Raw genomic sequence first — 23049 nt, 5'->3', positions numbered from 1 at the left:
AGCATATAGGAAAGCAATTAACATTTGTATATTAACCTTATATCCTGCAGCCTTACGATAATCCCTCTTAAATTCCAGGAGGTTTTGTTGTTGATGATGATTCTTTGGGATTTTCTATGTAAACAACCATGTCATGTGCAAACAAAGGTAGTTTAATTTCTTCTTTCCTTATACGTATTTTTAATTTTCCTTTTCTTGTGTTTTTTGGATTAGTTAGGACTTCCATTACAATGTTGAAGACAAGTGGTGAGATGGGGCATTCTTGTCTTGCCCCTCTTTTTAGAAGGAACACTTTCTTGTTTCTCACCATTAAGTATGGTGTTAGCTGAAAGTTTTGTGAAGATGTTCTTTATCAAGTTGAGGAAGTTCCCCTCTATTCCCACTTTGCTGAGAATTTTTATCATGAATGTGTTAGCTTTTTTCAAATGTTTTTTATGCATCCATTGATAAGATCATTTGATTTTTTCTTCTTTAGCCTATTGATGTGGATTACATTAATTGATTTTCAAATATTAAACATGTCTTGCACATTAGAGATAAAACCCACGTGCTCAAGGTGTATAATTTTTTTCACACATTGTTGGATTCAACGTGCAAAAAAACTTGTGGTGGATATTTGTACCTATGTTAATGGGAGATATTGATCTATGATTTTCCTTTTTCATAATGTCTGCCTGTTTTGAGTATTAGGGTAATGCTGGCACCACAGAATGAGTTAGGAAGTAGTATCTATGCTTCTATATTCTGGAAGATACATTGGAGAATTGTTCCATTTCTTCCTTAATGCTTGACCTGGTGCTTTCTGTTTGGAAGGTTATTAATTATTGATTCAATTTATTTAATATATATAAGCATATTCAGATGACTTATTTCTCCCTGTGTGATTGTGTCTTTTAAGGACTTGATCCGTTTAATCTAGGTTATCACATTTGTGGGGATAGATTTGTATGATCTGGCTTTAAAAGTCCTGCAATTTCTGATACTAACCCACCAGCTCCATCCCATGCCACTTGTGGACACGTCCCTGCTTTTCCTTCTCAGGTCCTTGACTTATTATTACACTTACTTTTCCTTTTAATTAAACTTTCCTTACTCTTCTGCTCTATTAAATCCAGGGAATATTTGATTTATCAGGTTGAAACTTACATATTCATAATTTCAGATATCACCAATTTCTTGTACTTATTCAAAGACTTAAAACTTCTCCATTGCAATAATTAATATCATGAAAATTATATATCATTAAGAATAAGATTTGGTTAAGCATCAACTATCCCTACGCATTATAAATTCTATGACAGCAGAGATTCACGTGGTTTTTCATGCTGCCTTGGATAATGAAAATTTTTAGTGCTTAAACCTGTGCAATGAATGAATAAATAGATAAATGCACATTGTGGGGGAAAACATTACATCTTTCTGACAAGAGTAGGGTATTTTGTATTTCTTCCCCTGGCAACGTAAATGCAACAGAACAAAGATACCCTGGTATCTATAGTTTATGCACGCAAAAAGGCTGACATTTGGAAACCATCGATCCATTAGGGTATGTGTTCACTAACCACCAACTGGGATTATCAAAAAGTTGAAAAGAGGAAGGAGAGGGTGTTAAAAGATATGAAGATGCTCCCAGGTACAAGGAAGCATTGGGAGGCTCTGGTTTCTGGAAAGGATCAGAAGGAGATGCTGTTTCCATGAATATATTGGACCTGCTGCTTGTGTCTGTGTAGAATAAAATCCATGGAAACATGGGCCCAGACCATGAGCCCTGAACACTGTATCAGGTGGGAGGCTAAGAGTCCTCTGAGTAGTGAATGAGTGACATTTTTATCATGAACTATCCCATGCCAGTAACAGATTCCTTTTGCTCTTTCCCTCCTCTATTTTTTAGATTTTTTAAATTAAGGTATCATTGATATACACTATTATGAAGGTTTCACATGAAAAACTTTGTGGTTACTACATTCACCCATATTATCAAGTCCCCCCCCCCCATGCCCCATTGCAGTCACTGTTATCAGTGTGGTAAGATGCCGCAGTCACTACTTGTCTTCTTTGTGCTACACTCTCCTCCCTGTGACCCCCCCATACCACGTGTACTAATCATGATACCCCTCAATCCCCTTCTCCCTCCCTCCCCCCACACCCTCCGCCACCCCACCATTTTGGTAACCCATAGTTCCTTCTTGGAGTCTCTGAGTCTGCTGCTGTTTTGTTCCTTCAGTTTTGCTTCATTGTTATACTCCACAAATGAGGGAAATCATTTGGTATTTGTCTTTCTCTGCCTGGCTTATTTCACTGAGCATAATACCCTCCAGCTCCATCCACGTTATTGAAAATGGTAGGATTTGTTTCTTTATTATGGCTGAATAGTATTCCATTGTGTATATGTACCACATCTTCTTTATCCATTCATCTACTGATGGACACTTAGGTTTCTTCCATATCTTGGCTTTTGTAAATAGTGTTGCAATAAACATATGGGTGCGTATCTCTTTTTGAATCTGAGATCTTCCTTTCTTTGAGTAAATTCCTAGGAGTGGAATTTCTGGGTCAAATGGTATTTCTATTTTTAGTTTTTTGAGGAACCTCCATAGTGCTTTCCACAATGGCTGAACTAATTTACATTCCCACCAGCAGTGTAGGAGCGTTCCTCTTTCTCTTCATTCTCATCAGCATTTGTTCCTAGTCATTTCAATGTTGGCTGTACTAACTGGTGTGAGGTGATATCTCACTGTGGTTTTAATTTGCATTTCCCTGTAAATTAGTGAAGTGGAGCATCTTTTCATGTGCCTGTTGGCCATATGAATTTATTCTTTGGAGAATTGTCTGTTCATATCTTCCACCCATTTTTTAATAGGGTTATTTGCTTTTTGGGTGTTGAGGCGTGTGAGTTCTTTATATGTTTTGGATGTTAACCCCTTGTCGGATATGTCATTTACAAATATATTCTCCCATACTGTAGGATGCCTTTTTGTTCTACTGATGGTGTCCTTTGCTGTACAGAAACTTTTTAGTTTGATGTAGTTCCATGTGTTCATTTTTGCTCTTGTTTCCCTTGCCTGAGGAGATGCATTCAGGAAAAAGTTCATGTTTATATTAAAGAGAGTATTGCCTATGTTTTCTTCTAAGAGTTTTATGGTTTCATGACCTACGTTCAGGTCTTTGATCCATTTCGAGTTTACTTTTGTGTATGGGGTTAGACAACAATTCAGTTTAATTCTCTTACATGTAGCTGTCCAGTTTTGCCAACACCAGTTGTTGCAGAGGCTGTCATTTCCCCACTGTATATCCATGGCTCCTTCATCATATATTAATTGACCGAATATGCTTGGGTTTATATCTGGGCTCTCTATTCTATTCCATTGACCTATGGGTCTGTCTGTTCTTGTGCCGATACCAAATTGTCTTAATTACTGTGACTTTGTAGTAGAGCTTGCAGTCAGGGAGCACAATACTCCCCACTTTATTCTTCCTTCTCAAGATTGCTTTGGCTATTAGGGGTCTTTTGTGGTTCCATATGAATTTTAGAACTATTTGTTCTAGTTCGTTGAAGAATGCCATTGGTATTTTGATAGGGAGTGCATTGAATATGTACATTGCATTAGGCAGGATGGCCATTTTGACAATATTAATTCTTTCTATCCATGAACATGGTATGTGTTTCCATTTATTGTTGTCTTCTTTAATTTCTCTCATGAGTGTCTTGTAGTTTTCAGGGTACAGGTCTTTCACCTCCTTGGTTAGGTTTATTCTTTTTGATGCAGTTGTGATTGAAACAGTTTCCCTGATTTCTCTTTCTGCTAGTTCATTGTTAGTATATAGGAATGCAACAGATTTCTGTGTATTGACTTTGTATCCTACAACTTTACTGAATTCAGTTATTAGTTCTAGTAGTTTTGGGGTGGATTCTTTAGGGTTTTTTATGTACAATATCATGTCATCTATAAACAATGTTTAACTTCTTCCTTACCAATCTGGATGCCTTGTATTTCTTTGTTTTGTGTGATTGCCGTGGCTAGGACCTCCAGTACTATGTTGAATAAAAGTGGGGAGAGTGGGCATCCTTGTCTTGTTCCTGATCTTAGAGGAAAAGCTTTCAGCTTTTCACTGTTAGATATAATTTTGGCCATGGGTTTGTCATATATGGCCTTTATTATGTTGAGGTACTTGTCCTCTATATACATTTTGTTGAGAGTTTTTACAATGAATGGGTATTGAATTTTGTCAAATGCTTTTTCAGCATCTATGGAGATGATCATGTGGTTTTTGTCCTTTTTGTTGATGTGCTGGATGACATTAATGGATTTTCAAATATTGTGCCATTCTTGCATGCCTGGAATAAATCCCACTTGATCATGATGGAGGACATTTTTGATGTATTTTCGAGTTTGATTTGCTAATATTTTATTGAGTATTTTTGCATCTATGTTCATCAGGGATATTGGTCTGTAATTTTCTTTTTTTGTGGTGTTTGTCTGGTTTTGGTATTAGTGTGATGCTGGCCTCATAGAATGAGTTTGGAGGTATTTCCTCCACTTCAACTTTTTGGAAAAGTTTAAGGAGGATGGGTATTAGGCCTTCACTAAATGTTTGATAACCTTCAGTGGTGAAGCCATCTGGTCCAGGGGTTTTGTTCTTAGGTAGTTTTTTGATTACCAGTTCAATTTAGTTGCTGGTAATTGGTCTGTTCTGATTTTCTGTTTCTTCCTGGGTCAGCCTTGTAAGGTTGTATTTTTCTAGAAAGTTGTCTCTTTCTTCTAGGTTATCCAGTTTGTTAGCATATAGTTTTCATAGAATTCTCTAATAATTCTTTGTATTTCTCTGGTGTCTGTAGTGATTTTTACTTTCTCATTTCTGATTCTGTTTATGTGTGTGGACTCTCTTTTTTTCCTTGATCAGTCTGGCTAGGGGTTTATCTGTTTTGTTTATTTTCTCAAAGAGCCCACTTCTGGTTTCATGCATTCTTTCTATTGTTTTATTCTTATTGATTTTATTTTTTTATGATCTGTTTTTTTACCATGACCCTCCTTCTACTGACTTTGGGCCTTATTTGTTCTTCTCTTTCTAGTTTCATTAATTGTGAATCTAGACTGTTCATATGGGATTGTTCTTTCCTGAGGTAGGCCTGTATTGCAGTATACTTCCCTCTTAGCACAGCCTTCACTGCATCCCACAGATTTTTGTGGTGTTGAGTTATTGTTGTCATTTGTCTCCTTATATTGCTTGATCTCTGTTTTTATTTGGTCATCGATCCATCGATTATTTAGGAGCATGTTGTTAAGCCTCCATGTGTTTGTGGGATTTTTTGTATTATCTGTGTAATTTATTTCTAGTTTCATACCTTTGTGGTCTAAGAAGCTGGATGGTACAATTTCAATCTTTTTGAATTTACTGAGGCTCTTTTTGTGGCCTAGTATATGATCTATTCTTGAAAGTGTTCCATGTGCACTTGAGAAGAATGTATATCCTGTTGCTTTTGGGTAGAGTGTTCTGTAGATGTCCATTAGGTCCATCTGTTCTAATGTATTGTTCAGTGCTTCTGTCTCTTTACTTATTTTCTGTCTGGTTAATCTGTCCTTTGGAGTGAGTGGTGTGTTGAAGTCTCCTAAAATGAATGCATTGCATTCTACTTCCCCCTTTAATTCTGTTAGTATTTGTTGCACATATTTGGGTGTTCCAATGTTAGGTGCATAGTTATTAGAACAGCTATATCCTTTTGTGAGACTGACCCCTTTATCATTATGTAATGTCCTTCTTTGTCTCATTACTTTCTTTGTTTTGAAGTCTATTTTGTCTGATACAAGTATTGTGACTCCTGCTTTTTTCTCTGTTTTCTTTGTATGAAATATGTTTTTCCATCCCTTCTCTTTTTATCTGTATATGTCTTTGGGTTTGACGTGAGTCTCTTGTAGGCAGTATATAGACAGGTCTTGCTTTTTATCCATTTAGGGACTCTATGTCTTTTCATTGGTGCATTCAGACCATTTACATTTAGGGTGATTATTGATAGGTATGTACTTATTGTCATTGCTGGCTTTAGATTCATGGTTACCAAAGGTTCAAGAGTAACTTCCTTACTATCTCACAGTCTAATTTAACTCACTTAGTGTGCTATTACAAACACAATCTATAGGTTCTTTTTTCCTCCTCCTCCATTCTTTATATATTAAGTATCTTATTCTGTACTCTTTGTCTACCTCTTGACTGATGTTGGGGGTAGTTGATTTGATTTTGTACTTGCTTAGTAATTAATTGGCCTGCTTTCTTTACTGTGGTTTAATTTTCTCTGCTGACAACTATTAAACCTTAGGAACACTTCCATCTATAGAAGTCCCTCCAAAATACACTGTAGAGATGGTTTGTGGGAGGTAAATTCTCTCAGCTTTTGCTTATCTGGAAATTGTTTAATCCTTTCTTTAAATTTAAATGATAATCTTACCAAGTGGAGTATTCTTGGTTCCAGGCCCTTCTGTTTCATTGCATTAAATACATCATGCCACTCCCTTCTGGCCTGTAAGGTTTCTGTTGAGAAGTCTGATGATAGCCTGATGGGTTTTCCTTTGTAGGTGATCTTTTTTCTCTCTCTGGCTGCTTTTAATACTCTGTCTTTATCCTTGATCTTTACCATTTTAATTACTATATGTCTTGGTGTTGTCCTCCTTTGGTCCCTTGTGTTGGGAGATCTGTGCACCGCCATGGCCTGGGAGGTCATATCCTTCCCCAGATTGCGGAAGCTCTCATCGATTACCTCCTCACACTTTCTATCCCTTTTTTGTCTCTCTTCTTCTTCTAGTACCCGTATGATGCAAATATTGTTCCATTTGGACTGGTCATACAGTTCATTCCTAAAGATAGTTTTTATTCTCTGCCTCAGCTTCTATTCCTGTTCTATAATTTCTGTTTCATTTACCGTCTCCTCTACTTCATCTAATCTGCTTTTAAATCCCTCCATTGTATGTTTCATTTCAGATAGTGTATTTTTCAATGTTTGTATCTCATTCTTGAATTCCTCCCTGAGGTCTTGAATATTTTTCTGTAGCTCCATATGCATGTTTATGATTTTTATTTTGAAATCTCTTTCACGAAGATTGGTGAGTTCCATTTCACTTGGCCCTCTTTCTGGTGTTTGTGGGATTATGGTTTCAACCAGGTTCCTTTGACATTTCATATTTTTAGGTGGCACCCACTAGTGCTCAGAAGCTCTACTCTCTGGAGCTGCTCAGCCCCTGGGAGCGATGGCGGGGGTCACAGGCAAGCAGCACTGGTGCCTGTCAGGAGGAAAGAGCTCTTTCCTGCTTCCCAGCTTCAGTGCCTGCCTCCACTGCCAGTGCCTGTAGGCTGAGTGTGCAGAGAGAAGCCTCTATTGTTTGCGCTTGTAGGTGCGGTAGGCGGGGCTGCCCTCTGGCTGGCCTGGTTCAATGGTGGGGGCAGCTGTTGTGAGAGCTGGTGCTGGCTGGGAAGAAGGCGCAGCAGGCTGCATATCATGGTGGGGGGCCTTGTAACTGCATAGCCAGCCAGAGGGATGGAGCAACTGAAGCTCTTGAAAGTTCCCAACTTGCTGGGCTGAGTGTGCCTGGACAATTTTGTCCACCTGTCCTTTCTCCTGAGCAGCCAGTTCTGTGCAGTCCTTGCTTGTTTAGCAGCCCTTTTGCTGTTAGGAAGTCTCCCAGACTGCCTGCCTTTCTTTTGTTCCAGAGCGGCCGGTTGTGGATATGTGTTTTCCATAAGTGGCTGGAATCTCAGTCTCTGCAAGTATTCTGCCTGTCTTAGCTTTCAACCCCACTAATCTCCAGAGCAGCATGCAATGTAGGTTCCTGCTCCAGAGCAGCTCTCCAGGGCTGGGTGGTCAGCAGGACCCCTCCCCCTCCCCCTGCTCCATTTTTCTTCCTCCTTCCAGTGAGCAGGGGTGGTGGTAGGGCTTGGGTCCCTGTGGATCTTGGCTGTGGTATTTTACCCTTTTCCTCGAGGTCTGCTCTTTTCCCAGTACAGACATGGGCAGTCTGCTGTAGCCTTCTTTCCTGATGCTCTTTTAGGATTAGATGTATTTCCTGTATTTTCATATTATATGTGATTTGGGAGGAGGTTTCTGTCTCACCTCTCACAGAGCCATCTTTAAGCCTTCTCTGCTCTTTCCCTCTTACATAGTGTTTTATTTGGATCCTAAACATTTTGCTTTTTTGTATCTTTAGTATGATTCAGTTCAAATCTCTTCTAGTTTGTCTTGTGATGTGTTGTTTGGTGGATGGGTTAGAGGAAGGTGGTTTTAAAGTATCTGAGCAGTTGGGAATTTTCTTACCTCTTTTATTGATTTATAGTCCAATTTTATTGTAGTTAGAAAATATACTCTTGATTATTTCAATCTATCAGAATCTGTTGACTTTTTTTTATGGCCCCACCTGAAGTCGATTTCAGTAACTGTCATTCATGCCCATTGGAGGAAAAAAGTAGATACTTTCATTTGGGGGGACAGAGATGTCTTTTTGTCCATTGGCCAAGGAGGTTAATAGGGTTGTTCATGTCTCCTGCATTCCTACAGATTAAAAAAAAAACGATTTGTTTTATCAGTTCATGATTGAGGGGCGTTATATCCTCACACTGCTGCTGTGAGTTTGTTTCTCACTTTAACTCTGTCCGTTTTTGCTTAGTATGATTTGAAGTCATGGCATGGGTTTAAACAGATTTGTATTATGTCTTTGAGGAACTGACTCTGTCCACTGGAATGATAAATGGCTTTGCCGTATCTACAATATTGGGGTCCAGGGAGCATGGGGTGGAGATGAAGCCAGGTGTGGAGAGAGCTGCTCTTTACCTCACACATCCAGTAAACTGAAGTCTATGTGGATGAAATACACAATTACTGATAATATAAAAATGATAATATAAAACTAGAATAATAATAATATTAGTTCATTATGTAATAAGTCAATAAGGGCAAATGCTGGGGTCAATACGCAAACAATTCTATTTTATTTTTGCTTCATAAACATACACACATTATGCATTTAACTATACATTATATAATTATTTATGAATAAAGAGTTCAAAATACTAGTGGAAAATTCAAACAGAAAATGATAATATACAAAAGATATAAAACAAATGTAATAATATGTAAAAACAAATCGTTTTCCTACAAAATTTCCATATGGTCTACATGTCCAAAGTAACTGTCACTGAGTTGTGCAAAGGAATCCATTGGTTTCTAAAGTAAATTATTGGTATTATGTTCTTCCTTTTCTCTGTAGCTCTTTGAAAATCCTCTGGTATTTTGGCTGATTCTGTATCTGCTCGTAAATGATGGTGCTGCTAAGTGGCCTGAAGATTAGGAAGAAGTAAATTTGGGGTAGGAGGTTCTCTCAGGGAAGTGGAGAAACTCGTGAGACACCTTCCTTGCTGTCAGCCCCTCATCTGCTTCCTCTCTGTGAGATCTGTTTGGAATCTGGGGTTGACAGAAAGGGAAGAGCCTTATCCAAGCCCTCCGATGGCCTCCTGGGAGATGCTAACTACAAACTTGTCACTGTTTTCAGTAATTGGTAACTGGGAAAAGGTTTTCAGGAATATTCTCATCTCCCTAAGACCGTACTCCCATTGCTGCCACGGTGACATGATAATGATGTTCCCTGGGGAAGAGAGGACACACAATCAAAAGCCATATCTCAGGGACTGATTTTCTCTCTCCCACATGCGCACTGGATGTCAGGACCGTCATACTGAGGCCAGAGTCCTGGCCATGGAAGGAATCAGGTGAGTCTGTCTTATGTCAATATCGGAGGCAGAGTCTATAAAGGAAGAAGGTGTAGCAGGAATCTGGGCAAATTATTACAGCAAGGAGAGTGATTCTTCTGGGTTTGAAACTGATTCAGTGCCAAAGACACAAAGAAGGGAAGAGTAATTTCTGAGGTATGAGCTGAGCTAGAGATGGGAGTCCAAGACCCTATACTGATCTCCGATGACCTCTTAACTAATTTGGAGTAACCCACAGTGACATTGATTGTTGGAATTTAATCCAAATGATCATGAAATCTGACTTTATGCTTACAGATTTTATGCTTAAGGCAGTAGTTCCAAAATCTGTTGTTCAGTGTAACTTTACAGGAATCGTAGACTGTATTTTCAGAAATTGCTGGAAACATACCTGTGACATAATAAAGAGTATAGGCATCATTGAATTCTGTGCAGAAACAGTGTATCTGAATGGCAGATGATAGAATAGAAAAACTTTCTCCAAATCTGGGCGTATGAAGTGCTTCAGGAGACAGTGAATGTGTCTCTACCGAAAGCACCTGTGTCTGCTGGTTATGGTGGGACTGTTTTCCCTCTTGTAGTTAGGGAATCAGCATTTAATGAAAACGTAGCTTTGCAATTCCTGGTTTCCAAGAGAATCTGTTTAGCTGAAAGTTACCTTGCATATGCTTTCTTTTTTCTTTTCTTTTTTTTTTTACCTTGTATATGCTTTCTGACTTTAAAATACTCTTATATCAACCCCAAGGGCCATTTTTTCTAGTTATATAATGTACAAGATTTCTCCCCTTACAAATTCTATTTTATATTTGTGCCTTATGTTTTAATATCTTTCACAAAGTATTGCTAATTGTTTTACTTAATTCAGAGATTAATGAGTAGATAAGTATATGATCTGAAGTCAGCAACAACTTAGCTTCATTCTCCACTATTTTATCACACGTTAGTGTTTTGTGTCTCATTCTTTAGGGCACAGCATAATACTGTGAAATAATTCTTGGGAGATGTGTCTTTGCACCTTTGTTTCTGAAATAAAAACACATTATTAAAATTACATACAAAATGGGGATGGACCTGAAAATTTCCTGAGCAGACAAAAACATTTAAGCCACGTAAATGAAACTTGATTTAGCTTCTTCTGCAAAGTAAGTGAAACTTACCTTGGGCCCCTTCTTGTAAATGCCTCTGATAGTCATGAAACTTAGGTCCTCTTCCTGAAAACTGTGTAAGGTAATCACTTTTAACCAATGTCCTGCCGTCCGGAAGCCCTGATCATAATAACCAATCAATCATTACAAAGTTAAACAAGGTCCTCCTTGTTACCATATAAGCCAGCGTGTAATGTCATGTTCCTGAGCTTCATATCAGTTTTTGAATTTAAAAGCCCTCAGTTTGTGAACTGTTTTATACGTGTAGTAAACTCATAGTAAATACTATTTGTTAATTTGGTGGTTTCAATTTTTCTATTTCTGGATTTTTGACAATTCCTGGCATCAGAAGTGGCTGATGACTCGGAGGCTGGCGAGCAAATGGGCTGGTACCCACGGGGCCTGCAGACCTCGCTGCTTTCTCACTGGCGCTTGGGTCTCTTGGATTCAAGCCATGCTCTGTTTGTTTTTAGCTCTCTGACTTTATTGCGTCTACCTGTATTTTGCTTGTTGAAGCTTCTTAGACAGTTACCCTATGCTGTTTTCAAAAGATGGGGGGAAACATGGTTCCCTGTGTTTGGGAACAGCTCTAGAAAAATGGGGCCTTGTACAGGTAAGACATCTTCGGGAATCTAAAGGTAAAGATAAATCCCCCTGGTTTAAAACTCTTTCTCCGCCTTTCTCAAAAACTCTTGCTTCCTGTATGTATACTCACTGTGGACCAGGATCTTATGCCTTTTTGGTAAAGGGGTGATCCAGATGGGATGATCTGGAACTGTAGCAGCCACTGAGGGGGAGCCTTTAACTTGGAAAAGACAGGCCACTTTCAGGAATGCTTGAAAAGAGAGGATCCCCAAGCTCTCAGAGACAGTGAAATGCATTCTTTGATTTGTATGCAGAAGCTTCTAACAGGTACAATGACTCCAAAAATAGCTTCTCTAAAAGAATCCTTAAGCTTGCAAATAAAAAGCTGTAATAAAAACTTGGCCACCTGAGCATATCCTTAGCTTCCTTGGTCCGTCTGCCAGAAACACAATTTGGATCCAGCTGTTCTGTATTTTATATTATTGTGCCTGAGACACTGGCTAACCTTTTTAAATGAGTTCTAAGATCTCTGTGTCTATTTATATTATCTTCTTTGGAAATGATTTAATATTCAATGAATATCCATTATTTAGTATAACTTAGTATAAACTTTTATCTTATATCTATTTAAGTTACTTGTCTTTAACAGTTATGCTTAGATTAGACACTAAACACCCAACCATCATCTTGTTATTTTTCTTGTAGACAAATTTTGTAGCACAGAGATAACATGAGCATATTTGACTATTCAACCCGGGTAGAAAAAGTTGTATATTTGCATTATGTTTAATGTCAACAATTCTGAAGGCATGTGTGTTTTGATTAGATCAACAAATTTAAATCAGCTTTTACTTAGCAAAGATTATCCCAGACACCATGAACCCGAAAAATATTTCTATGTTTTAGAGTTATATTTGAGGGTTAGTTTCTGTATTTGAGAGTTTTAGGAATAGTTGATTTATATAAGTGCTTGTTTTTCTTTAAGCCAATTAAATAGAGCTTTAAAAAAATCACATATATGTACATCCATAGATACTTATAAACATAAGGTACAAGACTAAAGTACAAACATCCAGGTTGTGAACTGTTTTATATGCACAATAAGTTCTTACTACATACTGTTTATGGACCTGGTAGTTTTAATTTTGCTGCTGCCGGATTTTTGACACACCCCAATGAAGAGACCATCTTGAATTCATTAAATCCAATCTGTCATGGGGGCAGGTACCTAGAGTATTAACTGTGATCAGTGCATCAACATTTTGTTGTTATTTTGTTTTGAAGTATAGTTGATATACAATATATTGGTTTCAAGAATACAGCATAGTGTATCAACATTTTATTATGACCTGTAGCTTTTTATTTACAATTGATACTGGTTTATAGAATAAAGTTTACACATGAGTAGAAACATTTTATAACCAAAACTACAAAGTAAAATAAAATGACATGGTATTAAAAAAATAATTCAGTAGATCTGGGTTACTGGAAGGACAGAGGCCGCTAGCTTCCATGCACTACCACTCACCGTGCTTGCCCCACTGTACCTCTAACTGCGTATGAATTAGACAGATTGCTTAACCTCCGTCTGCCTAAATCGCCCTAATCTTTCCCATGAAAATGGTATCAGTGTCTGCCGAAGACTAAAGAAGGGACTACAGACTTTGTGGTAGTGACTCACACACTATAAACTGTCTTTAAAGGTTCTACATTCAACTCTCAGGTGCTTCTTAATGAGAGTAAAACTTTAACAGTTTTAAGCGTAGACTAACAGTAAGAGAATACTGGATTTGGGTTTTGATAGATGAACCCCCCCTGTCCCATATTTTATGCAGGATCCTCAGGATCTGAAGTCAAATGTCGACAGTCATTTGGAACTGACATAATGACCTCCAGAGATACGGCAATAGGAACGGTCTTCTTATCACAGACTGTATTTGGAATTCTGGGGAATTTCTATCTTCTGTATCATTACGTCTTCCTTTACTTCACTGAGTGCATGCTCAGACCCACAGATCTGATTCTCCAGCACCTCACTGTAGCCAACTCCTTGGTCCTTCTCGCTAAAGGAGTCCCCCACACAATGGAGGCTCTTGGGGGGAAATATTTGCTCAATGACTTCGGATGCAAACTCCTTTTATATGTTCACAGAGTGGGCAGGGGAGTGTCCATCAGCACCACCTGCCTCCTGAGTGTCCTCCAGGCCATCACCATCAGCCCCTTGAACCGCAGGTGGGCAATGCTTAAAGTAAAAGCCCCAAAGCATGTCAGTTTCCTTATTTTCCTGTGCTGGGTCGTCTACATGCTGGTAAATACAGTTTTTCCTATATATTTGACTGCCGACTGGAGCACCAAAAACATCACAAACTATAAAAAGTTTGGACCCTGTTCTGCTGTTCGTCACGACAAAGCCACAGACTCAGTCTTTGCAGCACTGCTGTCATTCCCTGACGTTGTGTGCTTGGGGCTCATGCTCGGGGCCTCCAGCTGCATGGTGCTCATCCTGCACAGGCACAAGCAGCGGGTCCAGCACATTCACAGCACTAATGTCTCCCCCAGGTTGTCTGCCGAGTCCAGAGCCACCCAGAGGGTCCTTGTCCTGGGGAGCACCTTCGTGGGTTTTTACCTCCTCTCCTCCATCTTACACATGTGTATCGCCCTCTCTCATAACCCTGGCTGGTGGCTGATGACCCTCTCTGCTGTGGCTGCTGTGTGTTTCCCAGCTGTCAGTCCCTTTCTGCTCATGAATCGTGCCCACAGCGTATCCAGGTTCTGCTCTACCTGGATAAGGAACACAAAATCCCCTCACCTTATATGAAATATGTAAATGTATGTTTTTGCACAATGTTGTTTATTTGCTCCCGGAAAGCATCATAAGCATGATTATGAAACAGTCCCATTGAAAAGAGTCTGAACAAGAGAGACTGGGTTTCTGCCCTGATAATAATAATACCAACTAAAAATGAAATGATATATAATTACTATGTAAATAAGTCAGTGTTATTTGATAAAATAACACTGACTTATTTGAGGCTCTTGATATCAATATGATCTAATGTGTCATTTTTTCCCTTTATAGGGAGTGTTTCTTCCTGTTTAAGGCATCTCTTCCTAGTCTAAGACCACAGATATATTCTCTTGTGCTTTCCTCTAAAAACCTCATTATCTGTCTTTAAAATTCAGATCTGCAGACCGTTAAGAATTAATTTTTATGTGGTGTGGCTGGAGGTTGACTTTTTCCCAGTGCAGCTCAAACACTTCCTTATGAACTGAGACCTCCGTATCAAAGCACTGAGCTGTTTGCATCAGGTCCCTGGCACTAGGGGTGACTGATAAAACCCCAAAATAACTAGAGTCCTGTTTTCCAGTGGAAGTTTCTCAGAACTATGTGGGCAGACTTACCACACTCAGTTTTTCCAGCAGTCAGAGATAACCTGATTTTGTCATTTGGAGCCTCTGGCGGGGGAGGCAGCCCCCCGTCAGGGAACCCCCTGAATGTCTTGGACTCGTAGCCATCCTGACACAGCTCCGAGCTGCAAGGATTTGTGAAGAGGGCTGTTCGGTCGCTGCAAAGCTCTGTTCACCACTGAAGCCTGACCTGTAGAGGTGGACCTCTCCAGCCTGACAGTCCCATTGGCAGGTAGGTAGACTTGGGCTCCCCGACTCTGAGGTAGGGAAGGCCTAAAGCTTTGTTTGCCAAATGGATGTGCTTTATTTAAAAGGAGACCTGACTTACCCGGCAAGTTCTCAGCTCTATGGGAAAGACTGGGCACTGTCTGTGGTGGGAATTTTATGCCCTCTCTCCACTGCCTGAAGCGAAGCGGTTCTAGGGGGGTCCATCATTCACCAAGCGCTTACTAAATGCCTGACCCTGGTTCACTGACGGGTCACACACGAGCTGACACCTAACGTCCACTGGACCACCATGGCTGTTCAGCCCCGTGAGCCAGCCACGCAGACTGAGAGCAGGTGTTATCACTCTGCTCAGCCATCAGAACTCCGGGTTTGGGGTTACTGCTCGTCTTCTATTTTGATCGTCCATGTGGACAATTTTAGACTGTCTGGTTAAGGACACCCTCTCTGGGGCTGCAGCCTGGAAATCAATCAGCTTCTGGTTCACTCATGTGGAAGCCCGGGGTAAGGGGCCTGTTCTCTGAAGAGACTGACCGCGTTCAAGGAGCTGATCAAGCCCAGCTCTGGCCTCTGCAGAGCCATCACTCCCTGCCAGGCTCGTGGTTTCAGGAAGAAGTTGGCCTGTTTGCCTCTGGTCAGGGAGGTCCCCGGCCACTCCGGCAGAACTATGGGACATCTGACCTGCCTCTCCAGGGTGTTGGTCAAGCCTCCCCACTGCTGACACCTTCAGAGAGGTTGATTCCAGCCACACCTCTGTTGCCCTTGACATCAATCTGGGTCACCTTTTAGACTTTGCAGTCCATTTGCACCTTGGCTGTGTTGTGCCTTTTATCACAACAACTAAAAAATGAGCTGACAGTCTGATTTGACTACCTCCTGGTGGTCTAGCGTCCTGGGTAGGTAATTTGGGGACTGGATCTGGCTGTCTTTCAAAAAGGATTATCTTTTCTCAGCTGCTTCTAGGAAAAGGAGGAGAGGAGTAGTGGAGATTGCATGGGTCTATTTTCCCAATTTGCATTCTGCATGGACCATTCCTGGGCAGAATGTGTTTTTCCTTCCCTGGGGAGCCACACTAGGCCAGCCCAGTTTGTACATCCTTTGAGACGCAGCCTAGCCAAAAGCAGGGTTTCGGGACCCCAAGGTAAGTCTAGTTAAGTTTTACAGAAAAGAACTTATCCCTGTTACCCCTGGCTCTGTGGGATGAAATGTCCGGGTGGAAATAAGGGTTGAGTGAGAAAAAAGAGAAACTATAGATCTTGCAGTGGGGCACACTGATTCTTTGAAGCCAAAGGGAGAAAAAACTGTCACCTGGTTTGGGAATACCTTAGCCCCAGGACGTACAGGGGAGGAAGGGGGTGTTATGATAGTTTGTCTTTCTGAATCGCCTCCTCCAGAAGCAAATAACCTCGTCCTGATACAGCGTCCAAACAGCTGAAAGTGTCTTAAATGTAATTGTCTGCTGGCTCTGCCGGGAGACTTGGGTGGAGGATCACCAGAGACTGAGCCTGGTGGGGAGGCCATGACAACAGGAAGGGGTCGGGTGAGCACGTTCTGTTTTGGTCTGAGTGACAGAGTCTGGAAGCAAAGGAGGCTTATCAAGAATCCACGCAGTTCATTGCTCACACATGTAAAAGGGGTTCCCCTTGGTTAACGTGTACAAAGGTAGAAAGTCTCATACCAATGGAAATATATCTTAGTAAGGCTTCATGAGTGGGAAAAAAAATTGTACATGGAGAATATTGAGTTTCAGTTGCTATCATAATAATAACCCAAACCTCCAATTTCCATAAAGGATTCTGAATATTATTCACCAGGAAATAACAGAATGGCCACTGGGAATTTGGCAAGCTTCTTATCACACATTGGAGTTGGAATCCTGGGAAATTTCTTCCTTCTTTACCTCTGCAGGGACCTTTGCTTCACTGGACGCATATTATTAAGGCCTGTAGATGTGATTCTCAAGCGCTGACTTTATAGCCAACTCCTTGTTTACACTCTTTGAGGAGTCCTCCATACAACAGAGCTTTGGGTTTAAAACATTTCTTCCGTAGTTTTGGGTGTAAACTTGGTCCGCCTGTTGATAGCGGCCAGGGGTGTGTCCACAGGCACCACTTGCTACCTGAGTGTGTTCCAGGCCGTCACCCTCAGCCTGGGGAACGTGGGGCAGACCGAGCTCAAAGTGAACGCTGCTGGGCACCTTGGCTTTACCCTCGGCTAGGCTCTGCAAATGCTGGTGAATGTCCGAACTGCTGTTTACGTGTCTGACCACGGGACAGCAAAAACGTCACAAAGAGGCAGGATTTGGTGCACTTTTCTGGAACAGTTAGCACAGGCACAGCTGTCATCCTCCCCTGATGTTGCGTGTTTGGAACGCAGGAAGTGCTCCATGATTTCCGGTCTGTACAGACACAGACAAGTACATAGGACCGACTTCCCGCGCCAAGTCCTCCAGTGATAGCAGAGCCTCCTCTCTTCCCTCCTTTCAATTTTTGCATCATCTCTTTCCTCTTTTCAATGTAGGTGGTGACTGGAGAATCCCAGTTGCTGGCCTTTGGACACCTCAGCTGCAGGACTTCATGTTTTCCCAAGTCTCTGTCCGCCCCTTTGTCCTGAGCTGGCATGCCCATTTATCCTGGCTCTGTTGTGTCTTCTTTACCTATGGAGGTAATATAAAATCTCTTTAAATCTTTTTTTTCTATTAAGGGATTATTGATATTCACTCTTATGAAGGTTTCACATGAAAAAACAATGTGGTTACTACATTCACCCATATTATCAAGTCCGCACCCACACCCCAACGCAGGCAGTGTCCATCGGTGTAGTAAGATGCCACAGTAAAATCTCTTAATCTTACATGAAGGATCTAATTGCGTTTCTCCCCACAATTGCAGTCATTTATTCATTCATCCGTCTCAGAGTTTTACACTTCACAGTGAACCGTCACGTGACGGGGAGACTGTGAACAACAGGCTGAGCCTCTGCCCACCTGAGATTCATAATTTAGTGGGGACAGCAGGTGCTGACCAAAATATTGTGCTCAGTGCTCACACATTTTCCATGTGATTAATTGTCGTAATAGAGAAGTTGAGCATCTGCGGTAGATAGAATAATGGTTGATGGTCTCCCGCCCTCACAGCCCCCCAGGATACCTGTATTCTAATTTCTGGAACCTGTGAATATGTTACCTCAAATGGCAAATAGGACTTTGTAGAGGTTATCAGGTTAAAGATTTTGAGAAGCGATTCTCTTGAAGTATCTGCACGGGCCAAATGTCAAGAGTCAGCATCAGAGTGACGGGATATGAGAAATCCTTGAAGAAAGGGCATCTTCACGGGTGGGAAGGCATCATGGCCTGAATACATAAATTCTTAGCAAGTTATCTACACACTCAGTGCAACACTAATAAAGGGCCACAGAATTTGGCATATGTGTGTGTCGGTGATACATGTTCTGTTCCCAAACGTGGGTGCCCCCTCCTAGAGGTGAATGAATTCAGTGCTGGGAAAAATGAAGTTATTGGAGCCGAGGTGTTCAAGAGCCGGCCAGTCAACCGGATCGGCTATACCGAAGGTGCGGTTTGGTTTGGGGATGCCATTAGGCCACCCACTGCCTTCCTTATCGCAGGGTGAGGCGGTTTCCCGGGGGAGTTCAGACCCACAGAGGATGCCTACTGCCCATCGGAAACCACTGCTTCTTCCTATTCTGTTTGACAGCGTTCCGCCTGCAGAAACAATGGCAACAGGGTCTGGCAGTTCCTCAGGTGGTTCCAAAGTCGCTTCTGGAAGAGAAGCAGCAGCCAGTTTGTGGATATAAGAGCTGTCTCCTTGCATCCCCCCAGCAGCAGGCGCCTGAATAAATGGTCTCCGTTTTGTTATGGGACTCTACCACACTCCTTCGTAGGGTGTTTCTCCGATGTCACCCAAAACATTACGTCTCTTTCATGTCTCAGTATTATGCTGTGTCCTTCAGTCCTAGGGGCAGGCTCAATTAATGCCCAACAGCAAGCTAGTAGTTGTATCTCAGAAGGTGTATATCATGCCACAGCATCCAGACATTTTCTGGTCCCAAATCCTCGCAGTCGCCCTAGGTGGTGCTCCAAAGCTTTGGCCACAAGCTCTGGTCTGCATAACTGCATTGCAGCCACTGCAAAATCGTGTCTGAATGTGGAGTATGAGCATCCGCAGGCATCCGAGAGAGACAGGCCACTTTCTGCAAACTAGACATGACCTGTCTTTGTTCAGGCCCTAATTCAAACATGGCCTTCTTTGGGATAGTTTCAAGGATAGGAGTTAGCAAAACTCCCAAATGTAGAATATGCATCCCCCAAAATCCAAATTCACCAACCAAGTACCGGACTTCTTACTGAGTTCTAGGGTTAAGTAAGGAGAGTGGTTTCTTTATAGTCACCTGTGGAGTGTCACGGGTGGCTCCTGCCTAGATTATGCCTAAGAATTTCACCTTTTGGGCAAGTCCTTGGGCCTTGGCTAGATTTGGCAACCAGTTTCTTTTAGCGTCACCATCACACATTTAGATCCTACCTAAATGTCCCTAGTCTGTTCCTCAGTTTCTGACATTATTATGATATAATCAACATAGTGTATTGTTACGCTCAGGACCTCTATCAAATCCCAAACCCTTCTAACCAACCTGTGACAATCAACTGGTCAATTCAAATAACTAGCAATAGCAACAGAGTAAATGTAAATTACGATCCTTCTCACCCAAAGATCCACTACAGCTCTTTTCTGAGGTCAATACTGAGAAAAGAAGCATTTGCACAATCACTGAAGCCCAGTCTCCTACGGCCTGCTACACTTATTGACCTGCTGAATCATATGGGAACCACTGATAATATGTTCAGTGTTGCTTCATTTAATAGTCTGCTGTTAGTCTCCATGAGCCATCCACTTCCCTCAAAGCTACTGTACAGAGAACTTGTCAGTCCCAGCGCTCCAGTTCCAACATGTCACCAGCATAGCCTACATCACTTCAGCCGTTGCCCTGATTAATACGGCAGACCATGGTCCCTGGTGACTCAAGGTCACTTGTCTCATTGCCATCTCGATTTCCTGCTTGTGGGTTAACTGCTTACAAAGATGAAGTCCACAGTGACCCCATGCATGTCTCAAAGCCATCTGGCCTCATCACCTTTCCACATTCCTCCACCATGCTCAGCTTAGAAAGAGACCAGGTATTACTGAATTCTGCAGCAACAAATCCCACCTCTGACACCCACTCCCTTAACTTTCTTTCTGCACAGGAAGATGGCCTATAATTGCAGCTGCCCCTCAGTGCCATCACCTTTCTTTCTGCTTGTTTGCTTCCTGTTAGGCTAGGTTTCCCATACATGGGGGATCAGATTTAGTGCCTAAATAAGCATGGTTTTGGCTTTTGTCTAATGGATGAAATTTCTGCTGGCCAAACAGATGTTGTAACCTGGTCTCAGAGCCTGCAGTCTAAGCCTCCATGAATTTCTGTCCGTGGAGGCTGATTCAGTAAGCAAAGCCTTTATCACTGGCAGGTAACACCCTACTCTGTTTGGGGACCTCAGGGAAACACCTTACGTTGCTTCATTGATTCCATCAATTGATGAGTTGCCTGGTATTGGAGCAACCGGCCACCCGCCCCATACACACCGGCAGCTAATGTCTGTCAACAGTCCAGTGAGACACCAACCACCAGGGTTGGAGACACTAGGATGGCCTGAAGAGAGAGGGGTTGTCTACCCTTACCTGGTGTGTCTGGTAGAAAAGCTCTTGAGGGCTTGGTTTCTCATCTTCAGCTTTCATTTCCTGCAATGGTGCCTGACAAGCTTCACACTCTAGGGTAACACCCCCCCTCTCCCTTCCATCTTCTCTCCTCACACGGAAGTGAAGAAATAGGACGAGGAGAGGAGGAAAGGGAGTGGACAGAAAACAACATGTGGAGGTGGGAAACTGGAGAAGGTGAGAGAGAAGAGGAGAGGAGGCAAGAAAGGGTGAGAAAGCAATGGTGGGGAGTGCAGGGGAGAGAAATAAGAAGGGCTGGAGAAACAGGAAAGGGCTAGAAGGAGGAGCGGGGCTGGGAAGGTGAGCGGCACAGCAGCTAACGTGATCAGCTTTCCCGGTTTGCCCAGGACTTCCCCAACTTTAGCACAAAAAGTCCTGCTTCTTGGGAACTGTTCATTTCCAGGAACAGCAGGACAGTTGGTTGCCTGAGCAGCAGCAGGGCAGTGGAAATTACCTGCAATAGTCGGTGTGACCAACAGAATCTGGCAGGTGACAAGTCATTCTGAGGATAGGTCATAGGACACCATGGATTCCATCTTGGTCTTGCTCTCTTCCAGGCATCACTCGCTCTGGGGAAGCCAGCTGCCCCGATGTAAGCAGGCCCACGGAGGGAACCGTCCCCGAGGTGCCTTCCAGCGGATCCCCTGGGCGATCACTGCCCCTGTTGCCATCAGTTACAAGATGTGCATCTCCATGCACTCGCACAAAGCACTTTTGAGTTTGGCCATTTTTAACTTCAGAAGAAAACACCTCAGCTCCAATAAAAGTTTCACTCACACTTCTACTCTTTAACCTTAAATTGTTAGAAACATGAACTTGGAACAGGTAGGAAGTGATGCCGGGGTTCTTGTTCACAGAGTTGAAGAATGAACTTTGCAAACTCAAGGTAGGAGAGCAAGGGAGAGGTTTTTATTTAGAGATAAAGTGAGAGGACAGAGCTCCTGGTTCACACCAGGAGGGGACAAGAGAGTCCGTGGTTGTGCACTGTCTAGGGGTTTTATAGGCAGTTGAGGATTTTCAGGAATGTGATAAAGGGCTAGGGGTGTGGACCTGTTAAGTGGACATTCTCATCCGTCTTCCAGATAATTCTGCAAAATTAACATATGAAATTTACAGCAGATTCCTTCCCAGAATAGCAGCTTCTTGGTTGGGGAGCATATCGATCAAGACTGCCAGCCCTGTCCTCAAGGTAGGCTGAGTTATTGTCTGTTTGCTAAAGAGTTTGTTAAGAACCATACTTCTTAACTTCCTGGGTTTTAAAAGGCAGTCTAGGTGGAATCTTTCTTGCTTTTACTATGCTTGATGTTATCAATTGCCCAGGTTGCAAATTACTTGATTAGGACTGAAGGAGGAAAAACAGCATGTAGGCCTGGGCCTTTTAGCATGCTAAAGGGAATCTTACACATGATTACAAATGACTAACATAATAAAAACATGGGCTGTGCTGAGGTACTTCCCTTTATCTGGGGAATATTAACTGATCTCACTGAAGAATGACTCTAAAGCTTCATGTTTAACAGGGAGTTTTGGTAGGGGGTTTCTTTGCATAATGTTAACACTGCTCTAACTGTAATTATCTTGCCTTGCTTTTTCCGGAGGCCCTCCCTCTACTCTGTCTAAACCCACGGTCCCTGTCTCAGAAGCAGCTCCGCTCCACCGGAAACCAGAGGGATTTGAAGGAATCAAACAGCAGAGAAAAACAGCGGAACCCCACGCTGTACAGCCAGGGGCGGAGCCAGGTAATGCCAAGCCCCGCCCCCAAGACGGCCCCGCCCCCCGAACGCTTCCCGCCCAGTCCCAACCCTCCACAGCTTGCCTCTGGCCGGCCAAGCCCCGCCCGGGCCCCGCCTCCCTGAACTCCCCCGCCCGCGCACGTGCAGTTTCCTGCAGACCCGGAAGTGAATCGAGCTGAGGGAAGGACGCATGCGGGTGAGAGTCTTTTCTCGCCCTGTTTTTGACCCGCGCTTCAGGGCGCCGCAGGCGCCTGTCCTCCACTCCTGGGGTTCGCGTGCCTCTCCGGACGCTGAAACTGCTGTGCCCACCTTCCTACCCACGGAGAGTCCCCGCGTCGCCGTGAGAAGTTCCGAGCCGGTAGCCCCGCTGCCGGGTCCCGGGGTCCGTGTCCGCTTCCGGTTACAAGTCGCTCTGAGGTCCGGACCCTCCGCCGGCAG

The 23049-nt window shown here is 42.5% G+C and overlaps 1 protein-coding gene across 1 annotated transcript; it reads left to right on the top strand.

Annotated features, from left to right (window-relative positions):
- Positions 1–13362: 13362 nt before the first annotated feature.
- LOC118909857 (vomeronasal type-1 receptor 4-like) lies at positions 13363–14328 on the top strand. The gene has a single exon (XM_036880626.2). It carries the CDS (start codon positions 13363–13365, stop codon positions 14293–14295), a length of 933 nt encoding a protein of 310 aa, XP_036736521.1. The 3' UTR covers positions 14296–14328.
- The last annotated feature ends 8721 nt before the right edge of the window (positions 14329–23049 follow it).

The sequence above is a fragment of the Manis pentadactyla genome (genome assembly GCF_030020395.1).
Source record: "Manis pentadactyla isolate mManPen7 chromosome 15 unlocalized genomic scaffold, mManPen7.hap1 SUPER_15_unloc_1, whole genome shotgun sequence".
Taxonomy (NCBI): domain Eukaryota; kingdom Metazoa; phylum Chordata; class Mammalia; order Pholidota; family Manidae; genus Manis; species Manis pentadactyla.
The sequence above is the reverse complement of the archived record's forward strand: the minus strand, read 5'-3'. Positions and strand labels throughout refer to the sequence as shown.

Bases quoted from the DNA above. Each gene is read 5' to 3' on its own strand.
- LOC118909857 (XM_036880626.2), top strand. From the start codon at position 13,363: ATGACCTCCAGAGATACGGCAATAGGAACGGTCTTCTTATCACAGACT.